The following is a 23,422-nucleotide window of genomic DNA, read 5'->3' as shown; positions in this document are numbered from 1 at the left end:
AGGAGCCAGGGAAGAGCTCCCTTTGCACAGCACAGCAGCCTGGACTGTTCTGCAGTGATTTGCTGACACCTCCTCTGGGCTCATCTCCATGTGCTCATCCAAGGAAATGCATCCCCCCAGTCCTCTGGGGACTGGCATGGGGAAATTTGGAATATTTCTTACTTCTCAAAGGGCAGAAAAAGCAGATTTTTCAGGGAAGTGAAAGGCAAGGGAAGTAAAGGCGATTTTAGCACACGTGGTTTTAGTAGCAGGCTGGGCAGTGCTGGGCTAGGGGTTGAACCCGGCTCTTGCAGAGGCCTTTTCCAAACAGAATAATTCTGTGATTCCTTGGCACACAGCAGTGAGTGTCCCCAGTGTCTGTGTGTATTCCTCAGGGAATTTGCTCCTTGCTATGCAACCCCCCCACCCTGGGGAAGAAGTAACCCTGATTCACCATTCCAGTTCTCCTGTCAGGAAAGAAAGGAGCACTCGTCCCTCACTGAGGCTGTAAAATGCAGTTTAAAATAACTAATCCTTTGGGAATAGGTACATAATCAACTGTCATGATCTCAGGAATCCTTCCATGTAAATTCCTCCTGTTATTATCCCTCTTCCCCCAAAGAAACTCACAACAACAAATCCAAGAATCGCTTCCTGATGTGGCTTTCAGATTTAAAGAACTGCCCTTCTTTTTATGTAAAGAATGGATTCTTGACAGCTCTGCAGTTACCAGAATTCCTGCACAGGAATTAAAAGTAATGTTATTGGTAAATATTAATATAGCTGGATAGGACTGGATGACCACAAAGTCCCTGTGTCTTTTTTATATAGGTGCATAAATACATATTACAGCATTATCTGAGGACAAACTCAGTGATCAAGAGTCCAATGTTTCTTTCTCATAAAGTGACCAGCCCCCTTCAGAACAGGAAAATGGAGAGAGTTCCAGAAAGCAGAGTGCTGAATGAAAGGCAGGGGGTTGTTTTCAAGGGAAACCTTGCCTGCCAGGTGGGACAGCCCACTTGGAGAAGAGGAGACTTTGAGTGCATTGCAAAACCTGGTGGTGTCCCTGATGTCCTGGTTTACACATGGAAAATGAGTACTTTCTTTACCTTGGGGGGGGGGGTGACCTTGAAGTGCTGTGTCCAAAAATCTACAAACCCAAGGAGAGACTTCACCTCAGCAGGGCACTCAGGAAAAGGGGATTTTTTTGGGAGATCAGGAGATGCTGCTCCTCTCAGGGCATCCTTTTCTGGCAAAGGGAGGAGAGAGAGCACAACCAAAAGCACAGATGCACACCCCAAGCTGTGAGATTCCTGCTGCTGTTATTTAACCTTGGATTCTTCCTTCAGGACCAAAAAATTCCCATTAGGATGACTCCAGAAGGAAAAGCAACCTCCCTCTGTTCTCTTAGCTGGTTCTTTCCTTCCCTTTCATCAGAGAAGCACCTCGTTTAACCACAACTAGAATTGGGGTCTGAGTTCATACTGAGGGGAATGGAGATCCCAGCTTTTGGGGATGGAGCAGCCAGCAGATGGAACAGAGCAGAGAAAATGGGATGCAGATACAGAAAATAGCAAGAAGGATACAAGCAGAAGATTATCCTCTCCAGTTGATCCTTTTCATTTGTGTGGATACAGGCGGATGCTCGGAGAAATGGGAAAGCACTGGATTTGAAAGGGATAAAAAGAAATACCATTTGATACAAGGGATAATTAACTTGAGGAATGTGTGGCTGCAAGGTGATCCTGAGAGCTGAGGGTTCAGGGGATTCAGCAAAAGAGGAGACTGGGGAGGGTGAGAACAGCTCCAATTACATCAGATAAGACTAAATGCAGAATTCATACTCCTTGGTAATGGGCAAAACACCAGAGGGTGGGATCTGGGAATGAGCTTTCTTGAGGGATATCTTTCCATAATACTCTATTATAGGGTTTCTAATTTCATCCTTTCAAACGTCTACCACTGAACACTGTTTGACATTGAAAACTGAAATGAAAAAGCTCCAGAGAATGCTCATACTGTAATTCCTCTGATCTATGTAACCATTTCTGGGAAGTGCCTATTTTCTGAAAACAAACTGCCTGAGCGTGGAGGTAAAACTGCACTTCAGTATTGACCTTGGTAAAATTAACCTTCTGTTTCTGAGCCAGCAGTGAATCTGATCCGTGCCCTGGGGTCCACTTACAGCCCCTTGGCCAGAGTGTGTGACCTCAGTCTCTCCCAAAGGCCTCCTAAGAGGAGGAGCCCCTGTTAAACCCATGTTCATTCACCCTGGCACACTGAACACCACCTCTGGCTCCCAGGAAGGTGGGACACCTCTCAATAACTGCCCAAACCCCTTCTGATTGAGCATCTGTGTCTCCAGTGCCATCCTGCTCCCAGGTTTGTGCTCAGGGGGCAGGAGTTTCTGGCTGGAATGTGCCTGGCATGGGATCTGCCTGGCACTTCCACCATGTGCTGGATAAACATTTGTGGCTGGGCAGAAATAACCCAGAAGATTCCAGCTCGGAGGGGAAGCCCATTTGCTATGATTTATCCACTTGCTGCAGAGGATAAACACTGATGCCATCACGATTGCCCCTTGTAAAGATCCTGTCATCTGCAGCAACCTGGCTGTTCCAACTGCCGTGGCTGCTGCTGCACAGCAGTGATGCCCTGCAAGGTGACTGTGACAGGCTGGCAGCAGCACTTGGAGCTGCCCTGTCTGGGCACTGCCACCCACCTCAGTTTTAGCACTTCCAGAGACAGGAAACTCTCTGTCCTCACAGTTTGGCCATAGCTAAGAAACACTGGACATCTTTGAGACTTAACTCAAAGGTATCCCCAAAAAGAAAATCAGAAACCTTTTATTCCCTGATAGCTGCAAATCCATTCTGGTACTGCCTTGGAGGGTTTCTGAGCACATCCCCATCAGTTGCTGGATGTCTGAGTTCCCCCTGCAGTGTTCTCTCAAGTCTGGGGCACAGCACAATGTGCCAGGATAAGAGAAGAGTGTTTGAGAATTTCCAGACAGTTCTGGCACTAAATCCCACAGCCTGTAATCCCTTAAGCATGTTGCATGTTGGAAAGCACTGGAGTTTCACTAGAAACTGGGCATAAACACAGTCTCACTGATTTAAGATTATCATCAACCTGCCAATTCCCTCTTATCTGAGACTTTATCCCCTTTGTATATCAAGCCGGTGCTTGAGCCCATGATGACAGGAGATCATGAGCCTGCAGTTCAGAGCTACTGCAGGGCTCCAATCCCGAATCCCAGAAAAACAGCACCTCCAGAAGGGCAGAGGGAAATTCCCTCTCTGATTTTGTGCTCATCACCCCCAAAAGATGAGTGCAAACTGAGCTGCGGGGAGGATGCAGATCACACTTCTGGAACAGCAGCACCAGTGCACTGCTGAGCTTCCCCTGCTCCCGGATTTCCTGACACAGTTTTGCCTCTAATGAAGAGAGAGATGAGCTCCCCATGGGCCTGATGGCCCAGGAATTGCTGTCCAAGCTCTTTCCCTTGCTGTGTGCCCACAGCCAGGCTGCAGGGAAGGAAGGGGGTGTTGGTGTATTTCTGATGCCTTGGATGGAAGCAGCACCACCCCTTTACCCAGCAGGAATGAGGATCCCCCCAGATCTAAACTTCAGCAAAAACACAGATTTCAAGTGCAGCTTTGGTTCTGATTGTACATCCCCAGAGACTGCAGTGTGGGTAAACCTGCATTTTGGCTATCCTAGGTATAAGCTAATTCATGGGCAAGGTTAATCCAAACACTTTAAGTCCATTTTTCAGACAGATTTTCTAGGGAAAAGTACCTGTGTACATTTAAAGATTGATTCTGGAGTGATTTTTTTTTTTTTTTAATATTCATTAGGCATGAATATGAAGGGGTTTTTCTACTTTGTAGCATACCACTCTGGATCTTTTTTATTTCTCTTTGGCTCTCTCCAAGCTGGAATGTGCCAGGCTGGCTGCAGTTGTCCAGTTGAATCCAGGCTTTGGGAATGGTGGGGGCTGCCCACGGCCCCCTTCCCTCCCCTGCTGCAGGCTGATGGATTCCCCACCCCCAAGGCTCCCCAGTCTGGGTTACTCCTCTCTCACTCTCACTTCTCTGAGTTGTGCCAGATGATGTTTAATCAGGTTACTCAGTGTAATACAAGCAAAATGGTGATGAGATGGATGCTGTTACTGCATTCCCTATTTTTATCTCCATTGATTCTCCCGGGTCTCCCATGAATCACCCTCCTGAAGAAGTGACAGCTTTATGTCAGCCACAACAGGGCTGTAACAATATTAGCTCCAGCACCAATTCAGCATGACACCAGAACTGTGTCATGCTTGACCCTATTTGATAGATCCGTGTACAGAATCTGTGCTGAGCTGCACAGAGCAGGGCCAGATTCTTTTCTAATAACACATTTTTCTATCTAAAGACAGGTTTGTGTTTTTACTGCTCCAGCCATGGGATTGCATGTAAATAATAATGTTATTTCTAGAGACTGTGGCTAAAAGACATCCCAGCTCTTCAGTTCCAGCCTCTTCATTTCATCCTAGCTGGAATAACTCATGCCCAACAGCACTGATTCCTACCACAAACCAGGGAATTTGGCCTCATTTACCTGCCTCTGCTCTGGTGAGAAAGGCAGGACAGAGAAGGAAAACTCTGCAGAAGTGGGAAACCTTGGCAAAATCAGCGGCTGGAGATAAAAATTAAATAGGAGGAGGCCTTTTCCTGCTGGTTTCCTCAAACAGAGGGAATACAGAACTTTCATTTACAGTTTGGAAGAGCTGCAGTAAATTGCCCAACTGTTATCTTCTGCCAGAATAATGCACTTTCCAGAGCCTCATCACTATAAACTGCTGCAGCTCCATTGACTCCAGCACAGGCATGGCACAAGGAGTCTTTGGGTCATTTGTTGTGCTTTTTTTTTTACTGAGAAAAAGTGTTCTGCCACTTAAAACAAAGGGCAGGGAGCCAGAAGAGATTACTTTGTACCAAATTTTCTCACAGATTTTCTGCAAGAACTCACAGATAAGAGCAAGGGCTTGGATTTGAAATAAGTTTTGCAGTTAAATTTACTAAATTTAAAGCTTCTGCCACTGAAATCTCCTGGAGAAGCTGGATGTGAATTCATTGGGCTCTACCTGTGGCAAATAAGGTTTCTAACAAGGTGACTCCCATGGGACAAGGACCAAGTTTTGACTGTTTGAAAGCTTGTGCCCCCTTTCTTCAGCCCTGCCAACAGTAGAAAATTATTTTAAATATGAGGCATGAGCTTGTCAGCACCACTTTCCTTAGCAGAATCGAGCCTCATTCTAAGAACTGCTATAAAATACACTCTTGGTATTGCAAACTGAGGAGTGCAGACATAAAAGTCTGGATTTTTAGCATTAAAGCTCCTCAGCAAAGTTTGCTCCACATCTCCTAAATTACCTTATTTAAATTCTTTAAACCCCTCAGTTCTCATCATGCAGTTGCTCTGGTACCACAGAGCGCCTCAGCCCCCAGCTTAAAGCTTCACACTCTTCTTATCAGGACTTGCTAAAAGTCATCAATTCCAATAAACATGCCAGGGAAATAACAGTTCTCAATTTTTCCTAACTGGGGAGCAGTGATGGCATCCCAAGTGCTCTCACTTCCTCTCTTTATCAGGACACAAGGACAAAATCTGGATGGAAAACTGGATCAGGGTTAAGACAGGGAGATGGTTCAACAGCTGCTTCCATAAGCACTGAAAAGACACACTGAGGTGTGTAGGTCACCCCAAAGCCTTGTGTCCAGGTGAACAATCCCAATTCTCCCAGCCTTTCCTCCCAGCAAAGCTGCTCTATCCCTCTGCTCATCCTGGTGCCTCCTCCTGGCTTTCTCCAGCAGCTCCAGGTCCTGCCTGTGCTATGCCCAGGGCTGGGGCAACTCTGGGCTGGATGGGAGAAGTGGCCATGGGGAGCTCTTCCCATCCCATCCCATCCCATCCCATCCCATCCCATCCCATCCCATCCCATCCCATCCCGTCCCGTCCCGTCCCGTCCCGTCCCGTCCTGTCCCGTCCCATCCTCCAGCCCCGGGACGTGCCCACCTCAGGAGCTGTGTTGCAATTTCCAGCCAGCACAGTCTGGGGGGCTGTGTTCTCTGGCTTTTGTGTGTACCCATGGGAGACCATTCCTAGGAGGAAACTGCACTAAATTTAGCACCAAAAGAAGCAACAAAACTGTTTTCCACACTGGATCCCATGGTCACTGTGTATTTTTACAGGAGCCACCCCCCGCCACAGAGCTCTCTCCCAGGGGCCTGTGTGGGGCACAGAGCAAGCAAAGTCAGGCTGGGATCTCCCCACCATGGAGAGCTCAGAGGAGATGTCAGGGTCAGCTGGTGAGACCCCAACAGTGTGAAAGTCCTTGAGATTGTGAGAGTCCTCATTCCCTAGCCCACACAGGCAAAGAAGGAGCCTGGAATGCATCTGATTGTGTTTTCAAGGTTGTTTATTTATTTTATCTATAACATTCTTTCTCTGACCTGCTGAGCTCCAGTTAGCAAGGAGGCCATGGCCATCTGCCACAAACCCTGGGTGGCTCTCACATTATATACTCAAAACTACGTGTTGTATATTTACAATTTCTTTACCAATACCTATGACCTATGTTAGACTGTGAATCTCTACCTTGAACCAATAGAAAAGTGTCACCATCACACCATCACATGGAGGACAAGAAGAAGGTCAGGACACACCCAAATTCTTCTATCTTGACCCCCTGAATTATATTCTACAAAACGCCCAATTTCTACTTTTCACCCTGTGTTAGTTCAAATATCACACTACTAAAACCCTTGTGGCTTGTAACTCCTCATACAAAATTGACAGCTTTTTCCACAGGCTAAAATTGAAGCCACAGGTGCTTTTGACTTCTTGCCAAGGTCTCTGAGACCTCTGCCAGGGTCTCAAGACAGCCAGGGCAGCCAGAGGGATATCCTGGACTCTGACAAGGAGAGGGCTGGAGCAGCACTGCAGACTGGCTGGGAGTTTCACACGGCTGCTGAATTCAAACTCGCTGTATCCCAGTACAGGGGGTGTCTGAAGGGGAAGGCTGCACACGGCAGAGGAGGCATTTCCCCAGCTACTCTTCCCTCATGGCAGCTGGCATATCTGCATGACAGCAGCAGGATGGCAGCTCCCCAGAGCCCCTGCAGTTCAGGGCACAGCCCACCCTCAGCCCATCTGCAGATGTCTTTAATGCCAGGGCAGGCTCAGCCCCAGGCCATGTCCCCAGGGAGCGATGGGAAAGGGAAAGGCTTGGGCAGCAGAGCGAGAGCCAGCCACGCTGGGGAACGACAGGCTCTTCATTGCAGAGAGAAAAATCTCCATTCTTCAGAAAACACTGCTCAAAAATTTAATCTTCGTGCAGCTCAATGGAGCAGCCTCATAATTTACAGCAGCAGATAAAGCTGGGAGATGTAATGTGGAATATCTGAAGCAGATTTAAAATACACCTTGGGCAGCAGAGCCTGAACTCCCCTTGGCATGTGTTTCTGGCAGATAAGTAAACGATCTGGAACTTTCCAATATAGTCACAGTCAGGGAAGCAGGAGCTCACATTAGACTGCAGCTGCAGTGACCCACTGATAAGGTTTTGGGGTAGTTTGGCACAGCTGAAAGGAAGCGGTGCTGGAAGAACAAAAAGCCGTTTGTGTACAAGTTGTTGGATCAGAGATAGCAAGGAGAAAGACATCATTTTTACAGGAGAACTCTGAGAGTGGCCTCGGTGGCAGGGGTGAAGCTCAGGCACAGAGCTCTTGACAGGGCAGCTGAGCAGCCCCAAGGGGAGAGAAGGGGCAGCAGGGACAGAGGGGACAGGCTGGGAAGCTCAGAGGACATTTCTGGTTGTGTTTCCCATAGGGACAGAGAGCTGGACTCAAACCTTTCCTATAACATGCAAGATTTCAAAGTGAAAGCCCAGAGGATGGGAAGCACCACACTAACGTTGCCTGAACAAAATCCCACTTTTATTGGCTGCACACCAACTCCACAAGACTTCTGCCTCCTTTACTGCAGCCTTTCACTGTGGTGGTTTGCATTTAATATTTTTAAGTACAGGCAAATAAATTGGGCCTTTAGCACCCTATTAGGCCATTTTTCTGGGAATCACAGACCATGCTGAGATGGAAGGGCTCCATGGGGATCACCCAGTCCAGCTCCTGCCCCTGCACTGGACACCCCAGGAGCTCCTCCCTGTGCCTGGCTGTCCAAGCCCTCCTTGCACACAGACAGGCTTGGAGGTGTTTGGAGCAAGCCCAGTTTGAACAATTCTGAGTGAAAACAGCCCAGCAATGACTCCATGTCCTTCTTGTGCCCTATACCAGGTATTGATTCCTCTCCCATTCCCACAGGCTATCAAGGATCATCTCTTTGATTTTGAAGTCTTTTCCTATGCTCTTTCTGAATTCTAAGACGAATAAAAGCAAGCAAAGGCAAACCAAAACAAAAAAAATTCAGTCAGAAATTATAATTTTGTCTCCATATTGCAGGGAGGAATTCTGAGGTGGCTTACTCATGGTTTGCTTAACAGTTCTGGGTGGTTTCTTGCCCCCTTATTTTCTGTGGCCAGCTAAGCTGCAATCCATATGGAACTGCTGAAGTTATTTGTGGTGCATTTCAAGTGCCCAGCCCCGACGTGGCAGTGACTGCCAGTCCCTGGAAGAGTGTAGTACAGCTCCAAACCTGACCTAACTCTCAAACAGCCTCCCGTGTGGCAGTGGCACTATCAAAGGGACTTCTACATGTGTCAGCCTGTTGCTGCAGCAACCTGGCTGCTCTGACTGCTGATAGGCACAGCTCTGCCCGATCTGGGCTCAGATGGCTCAGATTAATCCCCTTGGACTGTGCCATGGAAATTCATTTGCAGGTCCTCTAGGATAAAGTGACTGTTCCACCGAAACTGCTCCTGAAATTCCTCCCATTCCCCCTCCCTCATCCATAACCTTTATGGGAATAGTTGGGCTGGCATAGAGCCCCAGAATGGTCAGGAGAAACCTCTTTGTGCCACAGCAAGGAGTTCTAACATGATTTGGCTTTTATTGTATTTTTTTTCTGAGTGTGAGCACAGAAAAGGTTATTTTTGGGAAAGTGGGAGCTGCGTTTTTGGGGGTGTTTTCCCTCTGTGTGTTTGCATCCAATTTCCAATTCTCCAGATCTTTGTCAGGGCTGGGAGGAAGGCAGTGAAAGCCAAGGCCTGTGAGCACTGATCTGAGCCTTTCCCAAAGCCAAAGTTCACCCCAGGTAGCCTGGCTGGAGATTGCATGAGGACATGTGCAGCTTTGATGGAGACCTCAGGATTTGGAAGCATATCCCACATCCCTGCACATGCTCCAAAAGCCTCTGCTGGGAGCAGAAGAGGCAAACCCTGTGATGGAACAGACAGGGTGTAAGAGAACAAATCAGGTCAATTCTGTGTTTGCCAGTGAGCAATAGAGTAGGAAATCCCTCCTTTACCTTCCCAAAGTGCCCAGTACCCTTCTGGAAAGGGCTTAAAACCCAAAATGCTGCTGCTCTATCCAAAACATGTGTCGTTACAGAGGGCCTGAGAGCCATAGTGGAGAAATCTGTGGAGTGCCAAAATGGGGGGGGGGGGGAAATATTTGCATTGCAAGAACCCAAAAGCACCAATTTCCATGAATTGGCTTTCTAATTATACCATCCAAGAGTTTAAGGTGTAGAAGTTTTTCTTCTCAGTACTGGCTTGCTGAATCATGCTGAACCTGACTTTTCTAATCCAGAACACCCTGGCAGGATTCTGCTCTTCCCCCTCCCCACAGGAGGAGGACAATAAACTGGTATCTTCACATGGTTCTCCTTTTCTCACAGCTGCCTGATGCTGTCCTTGTAAAACAGATTTCCCCCCTCAAACTCCTTGATGGAGAGCACACAGGGATGTGTCTCCCTGCTCATTCTGCCCCAAACAGGTAGAATGGAGCAACCTGAGTTCTTTACAGTGCCCTGAGTGGCTCTGGCTGTGTTCTGTCATGCCTGGGGCACTACTGCTCCAGCAGAGAGCCAGAGCAGAGCCCAGAGCTGTGCTGAGGCTCCAGCTGCTGCCGCTGGGACACAGTGGCTGTGTGATGTCCCCTGCCCCTGCATGGGGAGTGCTGCCCCGAACTCTGCATTTCGGGAGGTGCCTCTATACTCTGACTGTCACTTCTACCCACCAGCACCTCGGTGGCATCCAGAAGGGTGGGAGGGGGCTGCTCCTGGACCCCAGCCAGAACCAGTGAGCTGCAAACAGAATTTGCCTTGAAATAGGGCAAGTTTGGGTGTGCAGGACGTGGGAACAATCTCAGTGCTGAAAGAATTTATAACTCTCCACTTTTAAACTTGTGCAGCTGAAAGCTCAAAGGAAAAACAAAGACCTGCAACAGCCCAGCTGGAAGGTGTGATTGCAAAAAAGCCTGATGGACCAAGAAAAGAAGCTCAAAAGTGAGCCTTTGACACCAGTTTTGCCTCTTTGGCCACAGAACCTATTCCCATTTCTCACTGTTTGTGCCACCCTAATTTAGTGAAGCTGTAAGAGTATTTAAGGAACTTTCTGCACTGTCAGAGGAATTTAAAAAGAAAGAATAAGTTACTTTAACAGCCCTATCACATACAGGTTCCTGTAGCTGAAGTGAAAACGATGCCAGTGGGGAATAATGAAGTTGTTTTGACATGGAATTTTGATTCTGCCCTGAGAAAGAAAATTCATGGTTTGAGAGCTCATAATTTCCTGGAAAATACCCTCTAACCTTCAGCAGGGAGAGAGGGAAGGGTAATAACCTCCCACTGCAAAGCTTGCCAAAAATCATAAACTCATTACTGCAAACTAAAATCTAAAGTCGACCTAAACTAGGACAGACTAGGCTTGCCAGTCACAGCCCCAAAGCTGTGCAGTAAAACTAATCAGTTCTAGGATGGGATTTGTTTCTTTTGCTGCAGTACAATCTATAGTTTAGTTGGTCAAATCAAGCCTTTCTGAGAAAAGAAGATTAGAGTCAGTTGTTGAAATTATTGAAACGGGAGCAGGATTTAAGCTTTATTACTGACCAGGACATACAAAACAGACTGTAATGAAAAAAACCAGTATTGGGATTGTACTTCTAGTCCAAATAGAAAATGTTGAGAGAGGACAGGGCCATATGGAGGAGCTTATAGCTCCGGCAAGGGGAAATATCCTGGAAAAGGGTGTTGTGAGGAAGCCAGGGGACTTAAAACAACAATTAGCACACCTGAATGCCTGAAAACAGGCTGCTAGGCAGATGAGCTCTGGGAAATGGCTTTTTATTTTGTTTGGAAGGAAGGCTGCTCCTGCCCCAAACACCTGATGACAAACTCTCCTCCCTGCTGGAATCTGGGTGATTCCAGTGCTGCCAGGACTCTGTCCTGTGTTTGAGCTGCTCCTGGGTTATAGAGGGGAGGCTGCAGGTTGTCCCACTTCCCAGCCCTGTGTGAGTGAGGGGGAATAATGAATTACCCAGCACAGGCACCAGCTCCTACAGCCCAGCAGCTGCTCACTGAGACAAGGGGAACTCTCCATGCTCACCACTGGGAGATGCAGCACTGCGATGTTTATACTGGACTTTTTAGGGATTTTTAACTCAATTACCCATTTGAAGCTAGCCAAACATTGTCCTGCCTCCCACTTGTACAGCACTGTCAAATCCAGTGAGAAAGCAGAGGCATGAAAATCAAATTTTGGATGCTTTGTTAACAATCCTTTAGAAATATTTGCAGCAAAATAGTTTTCCCTAAGTGTAAAATAAGGGAACTTAGGTAAAGTGTATCACAAAGGATTGATAAACCACTGAGCATTCAGAGTCTAGTGAATAAAATGTATTTAATGTCTCATCATCTGGTGAGAAAAATGCAGCTGTACTTCCTGTCATATCATAGAACAGAATAGCTTGTAGACACCTAGTAACAAATACTGTAAATGAACATTTTTCATGATGTGCAAATATGATAAGAGACTTTCCAAGAAGGGGTTTTGCCATTTCACACTGATGAAGCTCAGATGGGTGTTAGTACCATTCCCTTCAAAAACAAAATCTCAAAAAGAGAAAAGTAGAATATTTGCAGAGAAATTAATGAGGTTTCTGTCTTTATCATTCTTATGAGGGGGAAATGGCAATTTCACATAGGATAAAATCTCACAGCTTTAGCCCTGCTTGGCGAAATCCAACAGAGAGTTTGAAATCCATACTGAAAATTCCAACTTATTAGAAATTGATATTTTGTGGGTTAGGTTGACTTGTGTGTATTTGGTTTAAATCTGGTATTTCTCAGTTATGGGGCTAGTCCTCTATTGTGGAAAACACAATTCACTAAATTTGGGAATTTTGCTTGAGTAAGGAGTAAATCAGTGCAAAGGATGAACCCTTATGTAAATATTCCATTTACAGAAACACACAAATTACTGAAAATCCTTCTGGTTTCCATCTCCTCACCCCAAGCAATTCCTGCAAAACCTGAAACCTGCCCATTTGTTCATTTCCAGGAGCTGGTAATTTCAGAGATAATTCCAAGATTAATGGGGGTTTTTTTTAATAACTCCAGTGCTTTGTTAAGAACTTGCTGTTAGTTGGTTCTAACCCAGAATGGAGCTCGCCCATCTGTAAATTTTCATGTAATATCACCCTTATAGCCTATTCAAAATCTGTAATGCATGTCCAGGAATGAGAGCTCTGCATCCAGCACGAACAAATGGATTATTCTGTTGTTGCTGAGATGTCTTTGGAAGCTGTTTCTGCACCTGAGCACCTGCTCCAGTTCATTACCATTCTTCCTTGGAGATCATTTATTTTATACAATTGGTGTAAGTAGCATAGATAAGAAGGACTTGGTGTAAGAACTGAAAATTCCATGGAATTCAGTAAGAAATATTGGGTTCATGAACTTTAAATACACTTTTATGTAATACAGTCTGGTGGGTAATGTGCAGATAAAGATGGTATTTCCTTGGACAGCTCCATTAGCTTGTGTGCCAAGGGAAAATCTTTTGAATAGGAGTGGGGAAGAATTACTCAGTAAGACACCAGCATTTTATTTTATTTTATTACTGAAACTTCAAACTCCATGTTATCTCAAAATCCATTATTTTTATCCTAATGAGTCAGTTTTATTGGTCACATTGCCATCCCTCATCTTTTGTTTACAGAGCTGGAAAGGAGTCATTAGTCAGTGCTGAGGAATAACTAGAATTCATATCACTAACACGTCCTTTCTCAACTAATTAAACACCAGCAAGACAATCCATTCATTCCTATTACAAGCCAGGAAAAAAAAAAAAAATCTGAAAACTCCCTGACAGTGGAAAATGCAATTAAACTCTCAGTGTATGAATCCAGGCACAAACTGCTGCACTTTCTTCCCTTAATTAACTAAAACATGGGGAAAACAATCTGATGGCTTAATGGCATTTCCTCTGCTGTCAGAAATGCTTGGGGATGATTTCATTATGTTAGCACAAAGATTTGGAGGAGTTACTGCCATTACTCCCCTCTGCCACCTCTGAGAGTGAGAGATTCCACGGAGAAACTTTGCTGTTGTTAACGGATGTGAAGGATTAATATTTTATAACATCATTACTCCACAGGCAGCATAACCACGGCAGTAAGAATACACTCAATATTTTATGCATTCCCAGCCCCTAAACACATCGATCACCCCGCACATCCCTCTGCACGGCTGCGATTGAAAGCCGAGCACTTTGTCAGCTTTGTGCCTCCTTCTGTCCTGGTGGCAGTGACAGGGGGCGGTCAGCGCTGGGCTCCCATCCCTGCGTGCCCTGGGACAGCAAATCTGACCCAGAAATTCACCCGGCCCTGCGGCAGAGCCCGCAACCCTCGCGGGCCAATTTAGGGAAAGCAGCGTGGGCAGTCGCCCGGAGCATCGCTGGGCGCACCAGAGCAGCGCGGAAGTTCTGCAGGGCACAGGGAGCACCCCAAAGCTCTGCCCGGCTCCCTGCCAGGCTGAAGGCAGCTGTGAAGCCGAGCTTTCGTCCTGCACATGGGCATGTAGGCTGAACTCAAGCCCTTTAAACACTGGCACGCTCCTCCTTTCTTCAGAGGCTGTTCCCACTAAACCAGAGTAAGCTAAGGCAGCATTTTGTGCATTTCCAGAGCATCCCGCTGGTGCCTGTGGCTCAGGGATTCCAACAGGATTTTCTTCCCCAGGTTTCAGTGGGGGAAATGTCCCTGAATTCCCGCTGTAGCTGTGAGATCGCGTGCTCCCGGCAGGGGAGAGCAGAGAACAGCGAAGTCCCCCCGAACCCCTGGGAAAGGTGAGCGCCCCCCGAGCGGGGACAGCTGGGAGCCGAGGGAAGATCCTCGGCGGCGGGTGCTGAGCGCCCCGGCTCTGGTGCCCAGTACTCGGGAGGGCTGCACCCTCCTTCCTTCATTTCAGCCTTCCGGCCGCGCGTCCTTTGCCATCCGGGCTCCAGGAGCCTTCCCATGGGCTTCAGGGAGCGCTGCTGCGGGAGCTGAGCGGGGTGATGGCTTGCCGGGTCAAAAGGCACCTATCTTCGGGAATTCGCCTTTGGGAACTGCGGGATGCTCTCCCCGCTGCCGTAAACAGCTTCTTTCCTTTTTAAATTTTTTTTTCTCTTGTTTGTTTCCTTTTTCTCCCGCTTCATGTTCAGTGTTTGCCAAGAGAAAGAGGGATAGACAGAAACAGCAGCGTGCCAGATTCTGCCTACATCTTTCCCACAGTCTCTCCTAACCCCGAACTCTTCCGACACTTTGTATTCACCGTCCCACTTGACTGACACAAGAAACCCACTGTAGGAAGAGAGGCTTCTTGTGAGCCGAGCCCTGTTCCCATGGTGCGGAGTTTTCTACTTAAAACTAATTTCCTGTTTCGCGGAGTTTTCCGCGCAGCCCCACGGAGCTGTCCCTGCCCGGGGGTAGTGGCAAATGCGTCCGGCATCCCCCCAGTCCCCTTCTGGAGCCACAGCCGCCCGCCTTGCGTTCCGAACCGGGACACTCCGCACCTCTCGGCACAGATTTTAGGCTCATCGAACCCTTCCTGCCCGGCTTTGGGGGCCCTTCGCAGCGTGCCCCGCGGAGCGCCCAGAGCCGACACCCCGCGGCCTCCGGGGATGCTCCCCGGGATTCCCGCGCCCGACTTCCCCGGCACCGCTCACCGGGGCGAACTTTGGGCAGCGCCCCGCGGAGCCCCGGCAGCGCAGCGTCCTCGACCATCCCTAAATATCCCCGAGCATCTCCGAGCATCCCTGAACATCCCCGAGCATCCCGGAGCATCTCAAGCATCCCCGGCTCCGGAGCGGCGGCTGCGCCGAGCGGGAGCCGCGCGAGTCCCGCTGCCCGCCCGGGCGAGCTCCGCGCGGCCCGGGAGATGTCCGGAGCCCCCGCCCGGCCCCGCCGCGGCCCGGAGGCACTCACCGATCCGCAGCACTTGCTGCGCGCTCCAGGGCAGCCCCGCCGCGGCGCAGAGCAGCAGCAGCAGGAGCCCCCCGCCGCCGCCGCCCGGCGCCGCTCGGCGGGGCCAGCGCGGGCCGAGGCCGCTCGCCATGCTCAGTTCATGCCGGCTAGCCCCGGGCGGGCCGGCTCCGCGCCGCTCCGCGCCGCCCGCCCATGGCGCGGGGGCTCCGCGCTGCCGCCGCCGCCACGCTGCCCGTGCCCCCCGCGCCCGAGGGACGGAGGGACGGAGGGACGGAGGGAGGGCTGGAGCGGGAGGATCCTCCCGTGGGGCGGCTCCGGGCGGGGCCAGGCGGCTCCGGGCTCCGCACGCACAAGGGGACACGCGCGCGCACACGCGCGGAGCAGCCCGGGCGCTGGGACGGGGACAGGGACAGCTGCCCAGGGAGGGCGCGTAGAAGTCTCCATCTCTGGGGACATCCCAAACCCACCCGGACGCGTGTCTGCGTCACCTGCTCCAGGTGGCGACAGGGTTTCAGTCTGGATGCTCTCCAGAGGTCCCTTCCAACCCCAGCCGTGCTGGGATTCTGGGATTGCGCGCTTCTGGGACAGGGACAGAGAGACAGGACAGATGGACAGGGGTAGGGAGAGCGGCAGAGCTGTCCCTGCCCCGTCCCTCCAGCCCCCGCGGGTCTCTCCCCGCAGCCCTTCCTCGGCACGGGAGAAGCTTTCCCCCCCGTGCCTTCCAGCCCGGCAGCTCCTGATTTTTGGGACCTCCCGGTGGTCCGGGGCTTCGGAGGGATGTCCCGTGCGGGGCAGCTCCGTCCCGGAGCGCCTGGCGTGGGACAGGGTGACACGCACAGGTCTGCGGGCTGAGGGATAGCCCTGGGACGAGCGGGAGGGAAGGAAGCACTTTGAGCAGGCGACGTGTCCCCTCAGCGCCTGTCCCCAAGTGTGGCAGGAGCCTCACAAGGGGATAGCAGAGCTGCGGCCAGGTGTCCACAGAGTGGTGAATCCTTGAGGCCTGTTTGGAGCTCTCAGTCACAGGGATCAGAACATCCCCTGGCCTTGGCTCGGCCACCAGATCGCTTTCCCCTGGTGACTTGGAGTTCTCAAATCAATGTTTAAATTTGGTTTTTGAAGGTTCAGTGGAATGCAGAATCCTCCACCATAAAGCAAACATACGGATCTTGAGCTGCTCTGAAAAAATTAAACACCACCAGAGGAGAATGACTCCCACCTAGCAACAGAACTAAAATTGCATAGCTCAGATCCAAACCCGAAATAATTTAGATTTGTTTACTTAGTATTCCTCTCCAGCCTGCCTAACTATTGTTGCAGAAATCAACTCCTTCGAGCAGTGGCAGCACGTGCTGGAGTGCGATGGAAGGAAAAGCATCCACATTATGTCTCCCAGCCAGCCTCAAAGGGATCCTGGAAAGAGCTGCCTGCTGTTTACAGAGCAATTGAGGCTGTGGAGGATTTCCCAGGGCTGCAATTCTCAGGCAGGATGCCAGCTAGAGCCGCGCTTGGCATTTCCCAGGCGTGTTTTGGGGTTGGAGCCCGTGGTGGTGTAGTCCCCTTAACTCCCTCCAGGTGCGGTGTAACCTGTGCTTAGGCCTGCTCAGGAGCACCTGGGCTCAGCCCTGAGCTCAGCATAATGCGCTGTCCACTCTCGGGAGGTCCCCGTGAGCTCCTGCTTTTCTCATGTTGGAAAACGCTCCTGGCACAACATTCCTGTTCTGGCACTTTCAAAGGAGCGCCGACCCAAAAAGTGGCTGGGATGAGCCATTGTTGTGCCTGAAGCTCATCCCCTGGGGCCCTTTGATCCCTCCCGGGCCACCAGGCTGTGAGCAGCAATCGCCCGCCCCTCAGGAGGTGCAAAGACATCCAAAGTGAGCAATTCCCCCCACTCTGAGGGGAGTTTTTCCACTTGCACTTTTTTTTTTTGCGAGTTTTTTCATCTTGCACTAAGTGTGTCTTGGCCCTACGCCACAGAAAATCTAGGACTAAGTGAAGTTACACTTCTTATTTAGGCGAAGTGCTGTTAAATATTGTTCCTGTGTTAGGTTGTTGTGGTTAAGCTGTAAATGAAGGTATAAGTTGCTGTTAAATGTTGTTTGTATGTTAGGTTGTTGTGGTTAAGCTGTAAATTAAGGTACAAGTTAAGTTAAAGTGCTGCTAAAATAAATTGTTGTTAAGCTTTAGGCTGCATTCCTTTTCATCCTTGCTAACACTCTACACACACACCCCCACACCCCTAGGTAGTTCCAATTCATTTCTGCTTTGGTTGCCTGGATTTTGTTTGGTTGTGTTGTTGCTTGCTTTCCTTGTGCCTTAGTTGGCCTTTGTGAGTAGAGAGAATCTTGCCAGAGAACCTGTTGTGCTTTCTAGTTTAATACTAATTCTGACTTTTCCTCATACCCTTGATTTTTTTGAGCGATTCAAGTACACTCTTTTGGTACAGAGCCCCACCTCTGTGTTTCTCAGGTGTCTTTTGGGAAGGGTCAGAGCCCCAGTTTGAATTTCTTGGGTCTCTTTTTGGGGGAATCAGAGCCCAAATTTGCATTTCTCAGGCGTGTTTTGGGGGGTCAGAGCCCCACTCTGCATTTCTGAGACATGTTTTGGGGGGTCAGAGCCCCAGTTTGCATTTCTCCCAACATGTTTTGTGTTTACGAGGGACAATTTCCCCTGAAATCAGCAATGTTGAGTTCTTGGTTTTTTACCCAAGGGTAAACATGTTACCAATTACCAATACCATATTACCAATAGTGACAGAGTCCTTTGCACAGGAATTTGAAGTCTTATTCTTGTTCCACAATGTGGAATTCTAGCTGGATGCAATGTGTGATTATTGGACAAATTGCAGTTTATATAATACTGTTATGGTGATAGCTAAAAGCTTGTCTGATATCAGGCCCTCATGAGTGAATTTGGGGATGTAAAACACCTCCTTCCCACTCTGTATCCTTCCAGAATTCTCATTCGAGTTCGGAGGCAGCCACAATATCAGAAAAAAAAGCATATTCTAACATGTTGAGAAATGTGGAGGTTTTAAAAAAAACCCTGGAAGTTTTCTCAAGTTCCGAGAAAATTTAACTGTTGTCCTCAGGACTTTAACCAGGCCTTACCCAGTTTAAGAATATTTTTATAAATTTTGCCCTTCTCTCTTTAACTGCATGCGACCAAAACACCCCTGAATTACATGTAATTGAAGAGGTAAAATTAATTTTTAAAATCAAGTGCTAGGACCCAAGGACTTTTGCTGGAGCACCGTAACACATAATAAAGCAAATACAAATGAAAGATCACTGCGATCACAGCAAGTTTAAACATCGTTTTAAAAAGCTCTTTTTGGCTGAAGTGCTGTATTTATTTCTGTCCCCAGAGCCCTGCAGTCCCCTGCTCTGTTTTCCCAGTGCACATTTCTCTTCTGCCATTAGTTAGTATTAATTACGAGCAGGCTGGTGGGTAAATTATTGACTGCCCCAAATCTCTGCCAGCATCATTTCAATGTGTCCTAACTCATTTTCCTCCTCCTGTACTGATTTGAAAAGAGTGACTTAAATCTTAACAAGAGAGTATTTCACTTTACTAACTCTGTTCACCTTGGTCCTAGCATTGTAGACTTTTTTGCACTCATCCACAGATATGGGACAGGCTTTTGGAAAAAAAAAAAATGCTCCACTGCTCAAGAACTATGAAAAGTTTGCTCACAAGCAGGCAAGTTTCAATTTAAACATGTGTAATATAAGCTTTCATAGCCCATATCATCATTTACATAGCACCTGGCAAAATTAAATCCACAGGCAGCTGCAGTTTTTGGGTTTAAATCTCTGCATTCTAAGGATGATTCTGTGAACGTTTTGTCTCTCCCTTGGCATTTACATGATCTATTTTATATACCCACACACAATAAAATATGTGATAAAATAATAGATGGGGTTTTGCGAATGTGTATAAACAGGTTTAAATTTGTGTGTCAGTGCAACAATTGAAAGGATATGTAGACTATTTTAAGATCTGTGCATCTATGAAATATAATCTGTGTATATATTATATATAAAAATCTGTGCATTACATATCTATGAAATAGAATCTGTGTATATAGTATATATAAAAATCTGTGTATTACACATCTATGAAATAGAATCTGGGTATATGTTATCTATAAATGTGTCAATTTACTCCTGTGAGCTGGAGCCGAGGAGGAGAGGTGAGGGAGGAGAGGTGAGAGCTGCAGGGAGCAATGAGGAGGCAGGAATTATTTGGCAGGATGTGTCTTGGGAACATCCCGTTCCTGTGACTGCCACCCATGGTCAGGGAGCCCCTGGGCGGGGGGCATAGGTTGGCACATGGCAGGGAGGAAGGAGAAGGATTTCATTCCTTGGAGAGAGAAGAGGGAGTTTAATATGCAGTGCCGTTTGTGGGTCTCTTTATTGCTCAGTGGACCCTTGCCATGGCTCAGCCTTGGTGCCCCAGCCAGCACACACAGCCTGCCAGGGGCTCCTGGTGGTCCTGCTGGCACTGGCACTGCACATTCCCTGTGCTGCTGTTTCTCTGCTCCTGGGGGTGCCTGTTCCATCGGCTGCAGGGCTTGCAGCAGCTTTGTAATGTTCTGGTGCCTGAGCTGTTTCTCTCCTCTTGCACCCCCCATCATTGCAAAAGGGGCTCTGCAGGAACACAGCTCCCTGGTAAATGCAGTCAGGATGAGGAGGGGACAAACAAACTGTGTTATCCCAAAAGTTGGGTGTGACTAGGATATTCTTGGGTGGGAGCCCAAACCCAACACAAACTGCATTTCTGTCAGCAACCTGTGGGTGTTTCTGTGGGTGTTTCTGAGGTGCCTCTCCTCTGCAGAGTTCATGTGGCTGTTCAGCTGCTTTGGTGCATCTGCAAACTCATTTTTTGCATGTTTTGCACCTTTAGTGATGCTGAAGACTTTGGTATTAGCATTGCGTTTTGTGTTGAAAAGAGTCGCATTCCCTCTGCCCTCCATTTCTGCCTGGTTTGGTTTTATTTTGGGCTTTTTTGTCGTGCCTAATTCACATTCTGCCCACTTCATTGTGTTGCTGCATGAGTGCTCTCTGCAGTGAGCTGATGAGAGACCATGATTTGACCCACTGGAGTCACTTTTCTGCTAGAAACAGGACAGGACAATGTATTTCAGCCAAACTCCCTCTTTTTCTCCCCTGTGCTGTGTCAAGAAATTAGGGCTGGCATTGTCACTTGCTGAAATGTTCCTTTGGAAAAAGTCCTAACAAACTCAGGTGCCTCTGGGCATCTTTTCCTCTCCAGCCTTGGCACTGATATTCTGAATGTCACTGATATTCTGATGGTCAGCTCTGAAGCCATGACAAACCCAAGGCCAGCATTCTTAGATCGCTTTTTATTTTTTCAGTTCTTAAGTAGCTTGAAGTGCAAATGAAATATTCCAGTTGATGTAGGGTAGTGTCTTTTAGGAATGAATGAAATGTCCAAGCTGAGAAATTAATCAGAACAGTTATTTTTATTGCTTTGTGTTACTTAAGTCTTCCTTCACAACACTAATTCCTGATTCTCTCCTAATCATGTAATTTATACAAATCTGATTTTCTCACCAGGATAAATAAATTGTTTCTTCCTCCTGCTTTTATGTGTTTGACCAAGGAGGAAAGAAAAATTGAGAGGTATTGCACAAAATACTGGAGAAATAAAACCCCAAAGCAGCAGAGAAAGCTTTATTATTTTGTGCCTGTAAGTGGATCTGCTTACAAGTCTCCCTGATTATCCACATTAACAGCATTAAAACTGTTATAAATGAGAATTTATTCAGCCAGATTGAAAATAAAGAAAAAGAATAATTTTATTAGTGGTCAAATTCTATCTAGCCAGCCACGGAAAAAGACAGAGCCGAGCCCAGGAATCGGCCCTGGGTGTGCAACAAGGAGTCAGCCTCAGCAGAGGTTTTCCCCTATGCCCACACACCTCCATCCTGGCCCAAGCGGTTTTTATAGGGAAAATTCCGCCTGAGGCCAAGATTTCAGCAATCAGTCTTTTCTTCTATTCAGAGTCCATAGGTTAATAAGATTTTCTTTTTTTGGTGATGAGGAGAAATAATTCAGTGTCTGGAGTAGGTGAATTCCTGATGAGATTTTACGGGAAGGTTGCATTCACATGTATCTGTCTGAGGATTTCCATGATATCCATCTTGGGCCGTTTACGCGATGATCAGCACCCGATGATCAACACCTGGAGTCCCGATGGTCAGAACCTGGAGTCCCAAGATGGCCCATCTCCTGGCCGAGCCACATCCTTTTACTCGTAAATCAGTTTCCAGTATACACCAGTCTCGCCTGCAAGGGGGAGAACTAATACAAGGGGCATAATCTAACAAGTATCCAATATTACATATTTCATACAAGGAATGGCACAAATTATATTTACTACACATAACAAAACCATGCCCAGAAGCCAGGGCAGGGTAATTCTGAGCAGCTCTGTTTGCCTCCCATGGCTCTGTGCCAGCCTGTGCTGCTGAGGCCACAGCTGCAGTGCCAGCCCAGCCCTTGGGCAATGTCCCTGGGGCTGTGCCAGTGGCAGAGGGGAATATTCCATCCCCCAAACCAATGGAATTGGCCCATTTGATATAACATTCCAGTGCTGCAAGCCAAATAACTTGAAAGCTACACATGATGATGGGAAATTGATGAAATTCTTATCCTGAGCTGCAATACAGTCCAGGGACCCAAACATCCAACCTTTGTCCCTGGAGGAGTGCCGTTAAAAATGAGGAGCTGCTGTTGTCACCTGTGGCAGTGAAGGGAATTTTCAGGGTTGTGGATATAATACCAAAGTTTGAGTGTGGGGCAGTCAAAAACCCTAATAATTACATCCTCACCAGAAGCAATGAGGGCTTTCCCTCTGGGCATTTGGAATTAAATTGCTGGCACTGGCCCCAGAAGATTTTTTTTTTTTCTTCTCAGATTAGATACAGCATTGAGAGCAGGTAGAGGCCAAAATCCTTCACATGTTCTGATATTTTATGCTCAATGTCCTCACCTGGTGTTCACTGCAGTGGATTTCAGCCTCAGGGGCTGGGTTTATTCTGAGTTGCTGGTTAACATTCACCCTGATGTTATTTATGGTGGCATTAGGCTCCTGCACAGTGATTTTTATCAGCTTTACTAATTTTATTATAACCTTGCTGGACCATCTCCACATGGGAGTATTTTAGGGGAGATTACTAATTAAAAATATTGACAAAATGAAGTGGAAGTTATGGTGTTGTTAAGGTATTCCAGCTAGCAGGTCCCCTTGAAATAAATGGGCAAGGAGACCAGCTCCTTTTGAATGCCTTTATTTAAGTGACCAGCTCTGGGTGGGGCCCGAGAGGTCGCATGCACCGCCGCTGCTCCCTTTGGCGATGCAGAGGAGGAGATAGTCAGTTTTGCTGTGCAGCAGAACTGGAGCTCTTGTTCTCGCAGGCGTGCCGAGGAAGACACCTCTTGGCTTGTCGGCTAGGGTCCTTACTCTGAGTTAGTTCTACTTAAGTTATGGTGATGCTTCAAATGTTGTTGGTAGGGCTGGAAGGATAGAGGAACTCCTTGCCGATCATCAGAGTTGGTTAGTTGTTCAAATTTTAGGTTGGCTCGTTGTCTTCAGGGCTTTTTCTCGGAGTTTTTGGCACTGTTCTTAATTTGCATATCTCCAGAAGTGTTCTGGTCACCATTTTGTGGAGCAGCGGAGGCAATACCCAATGGTCGCAACAAGGATGACAGGTACAGTGAAGGGGCACAACGTGGATGTCTATAAGGGAGACATCAGTGGGGTTTAAGAATTAATAACAGTTTAATTAACACATTTAGCTTCAAATGCCTTAACTTCTCTAAGCTGTATTAGCTGATGAACTTATTCATAACACCCTTCTGAAAAATCACCTGGGATTTCCTGGAGGAAAAAGCTTGGGAAGGCTATGCCAGGATGGTAGGGCATGTTCCCATGTTTGTGTTTCCATCTGGCTTGCAAAAATAGTCACCTTTAATGACCTAATTAGCAAAGGGCCCCACTAAATT

The 23,422-nt window shown here is 47.8% G+C and overlaps 1 protein-coding gene across 7 annotated transcripts in view; it reads right to left on the bottom strand.

Moving 5' to 3' along the window:
* Window positions 1-15,603, bottom strand: part of LOC110477866 (glutamate receptor ionotropic, kainate 1) — a 103,646-nt gene extending 88,043 nt beyond the window's left edge. For 2 of the 7 annotated variants that reach the window (XM_021544025.2, XM_085570547.1), the window contains exon 1: window positions 15,393-15,603. In XM_021544025.2, coding sequence (XP_021399700.2) covers window positions 15,393-15,522 — 130 coding nt within the window. In that variant the 5' untranslated portion in view covers window positions 15,523-15,603. The remainder of the gene's footprint in view (window positions 1-15,392) is intronic. The other 5 variants (XM_021544024.4, XM_085570670.1, XM_021544027.2 and 2 more) reach the window with 3 other exon arrangements.
* Window positions 15,604-23,422: the final 7,819 nt, after the last annotated feature.

This window comes from Lonchura striata, chromosome 1 (genome assembly GCF_050655825.1).
Source record: "Lonchura striata isolate lonStrDom1 chromosome 1, ASM5065582v1, whole genome shotgun sequence".
In the NCBI taxonomy this organism is placed as follows: Eukaryota; Metazoa; Chordata; class Aves; order Passeriformes; family Estrildidae; genus Lonchura; species Lonchura striata.
This window is presented reverse-complemented; position numbering and strand designations above follow the sequence as displayed.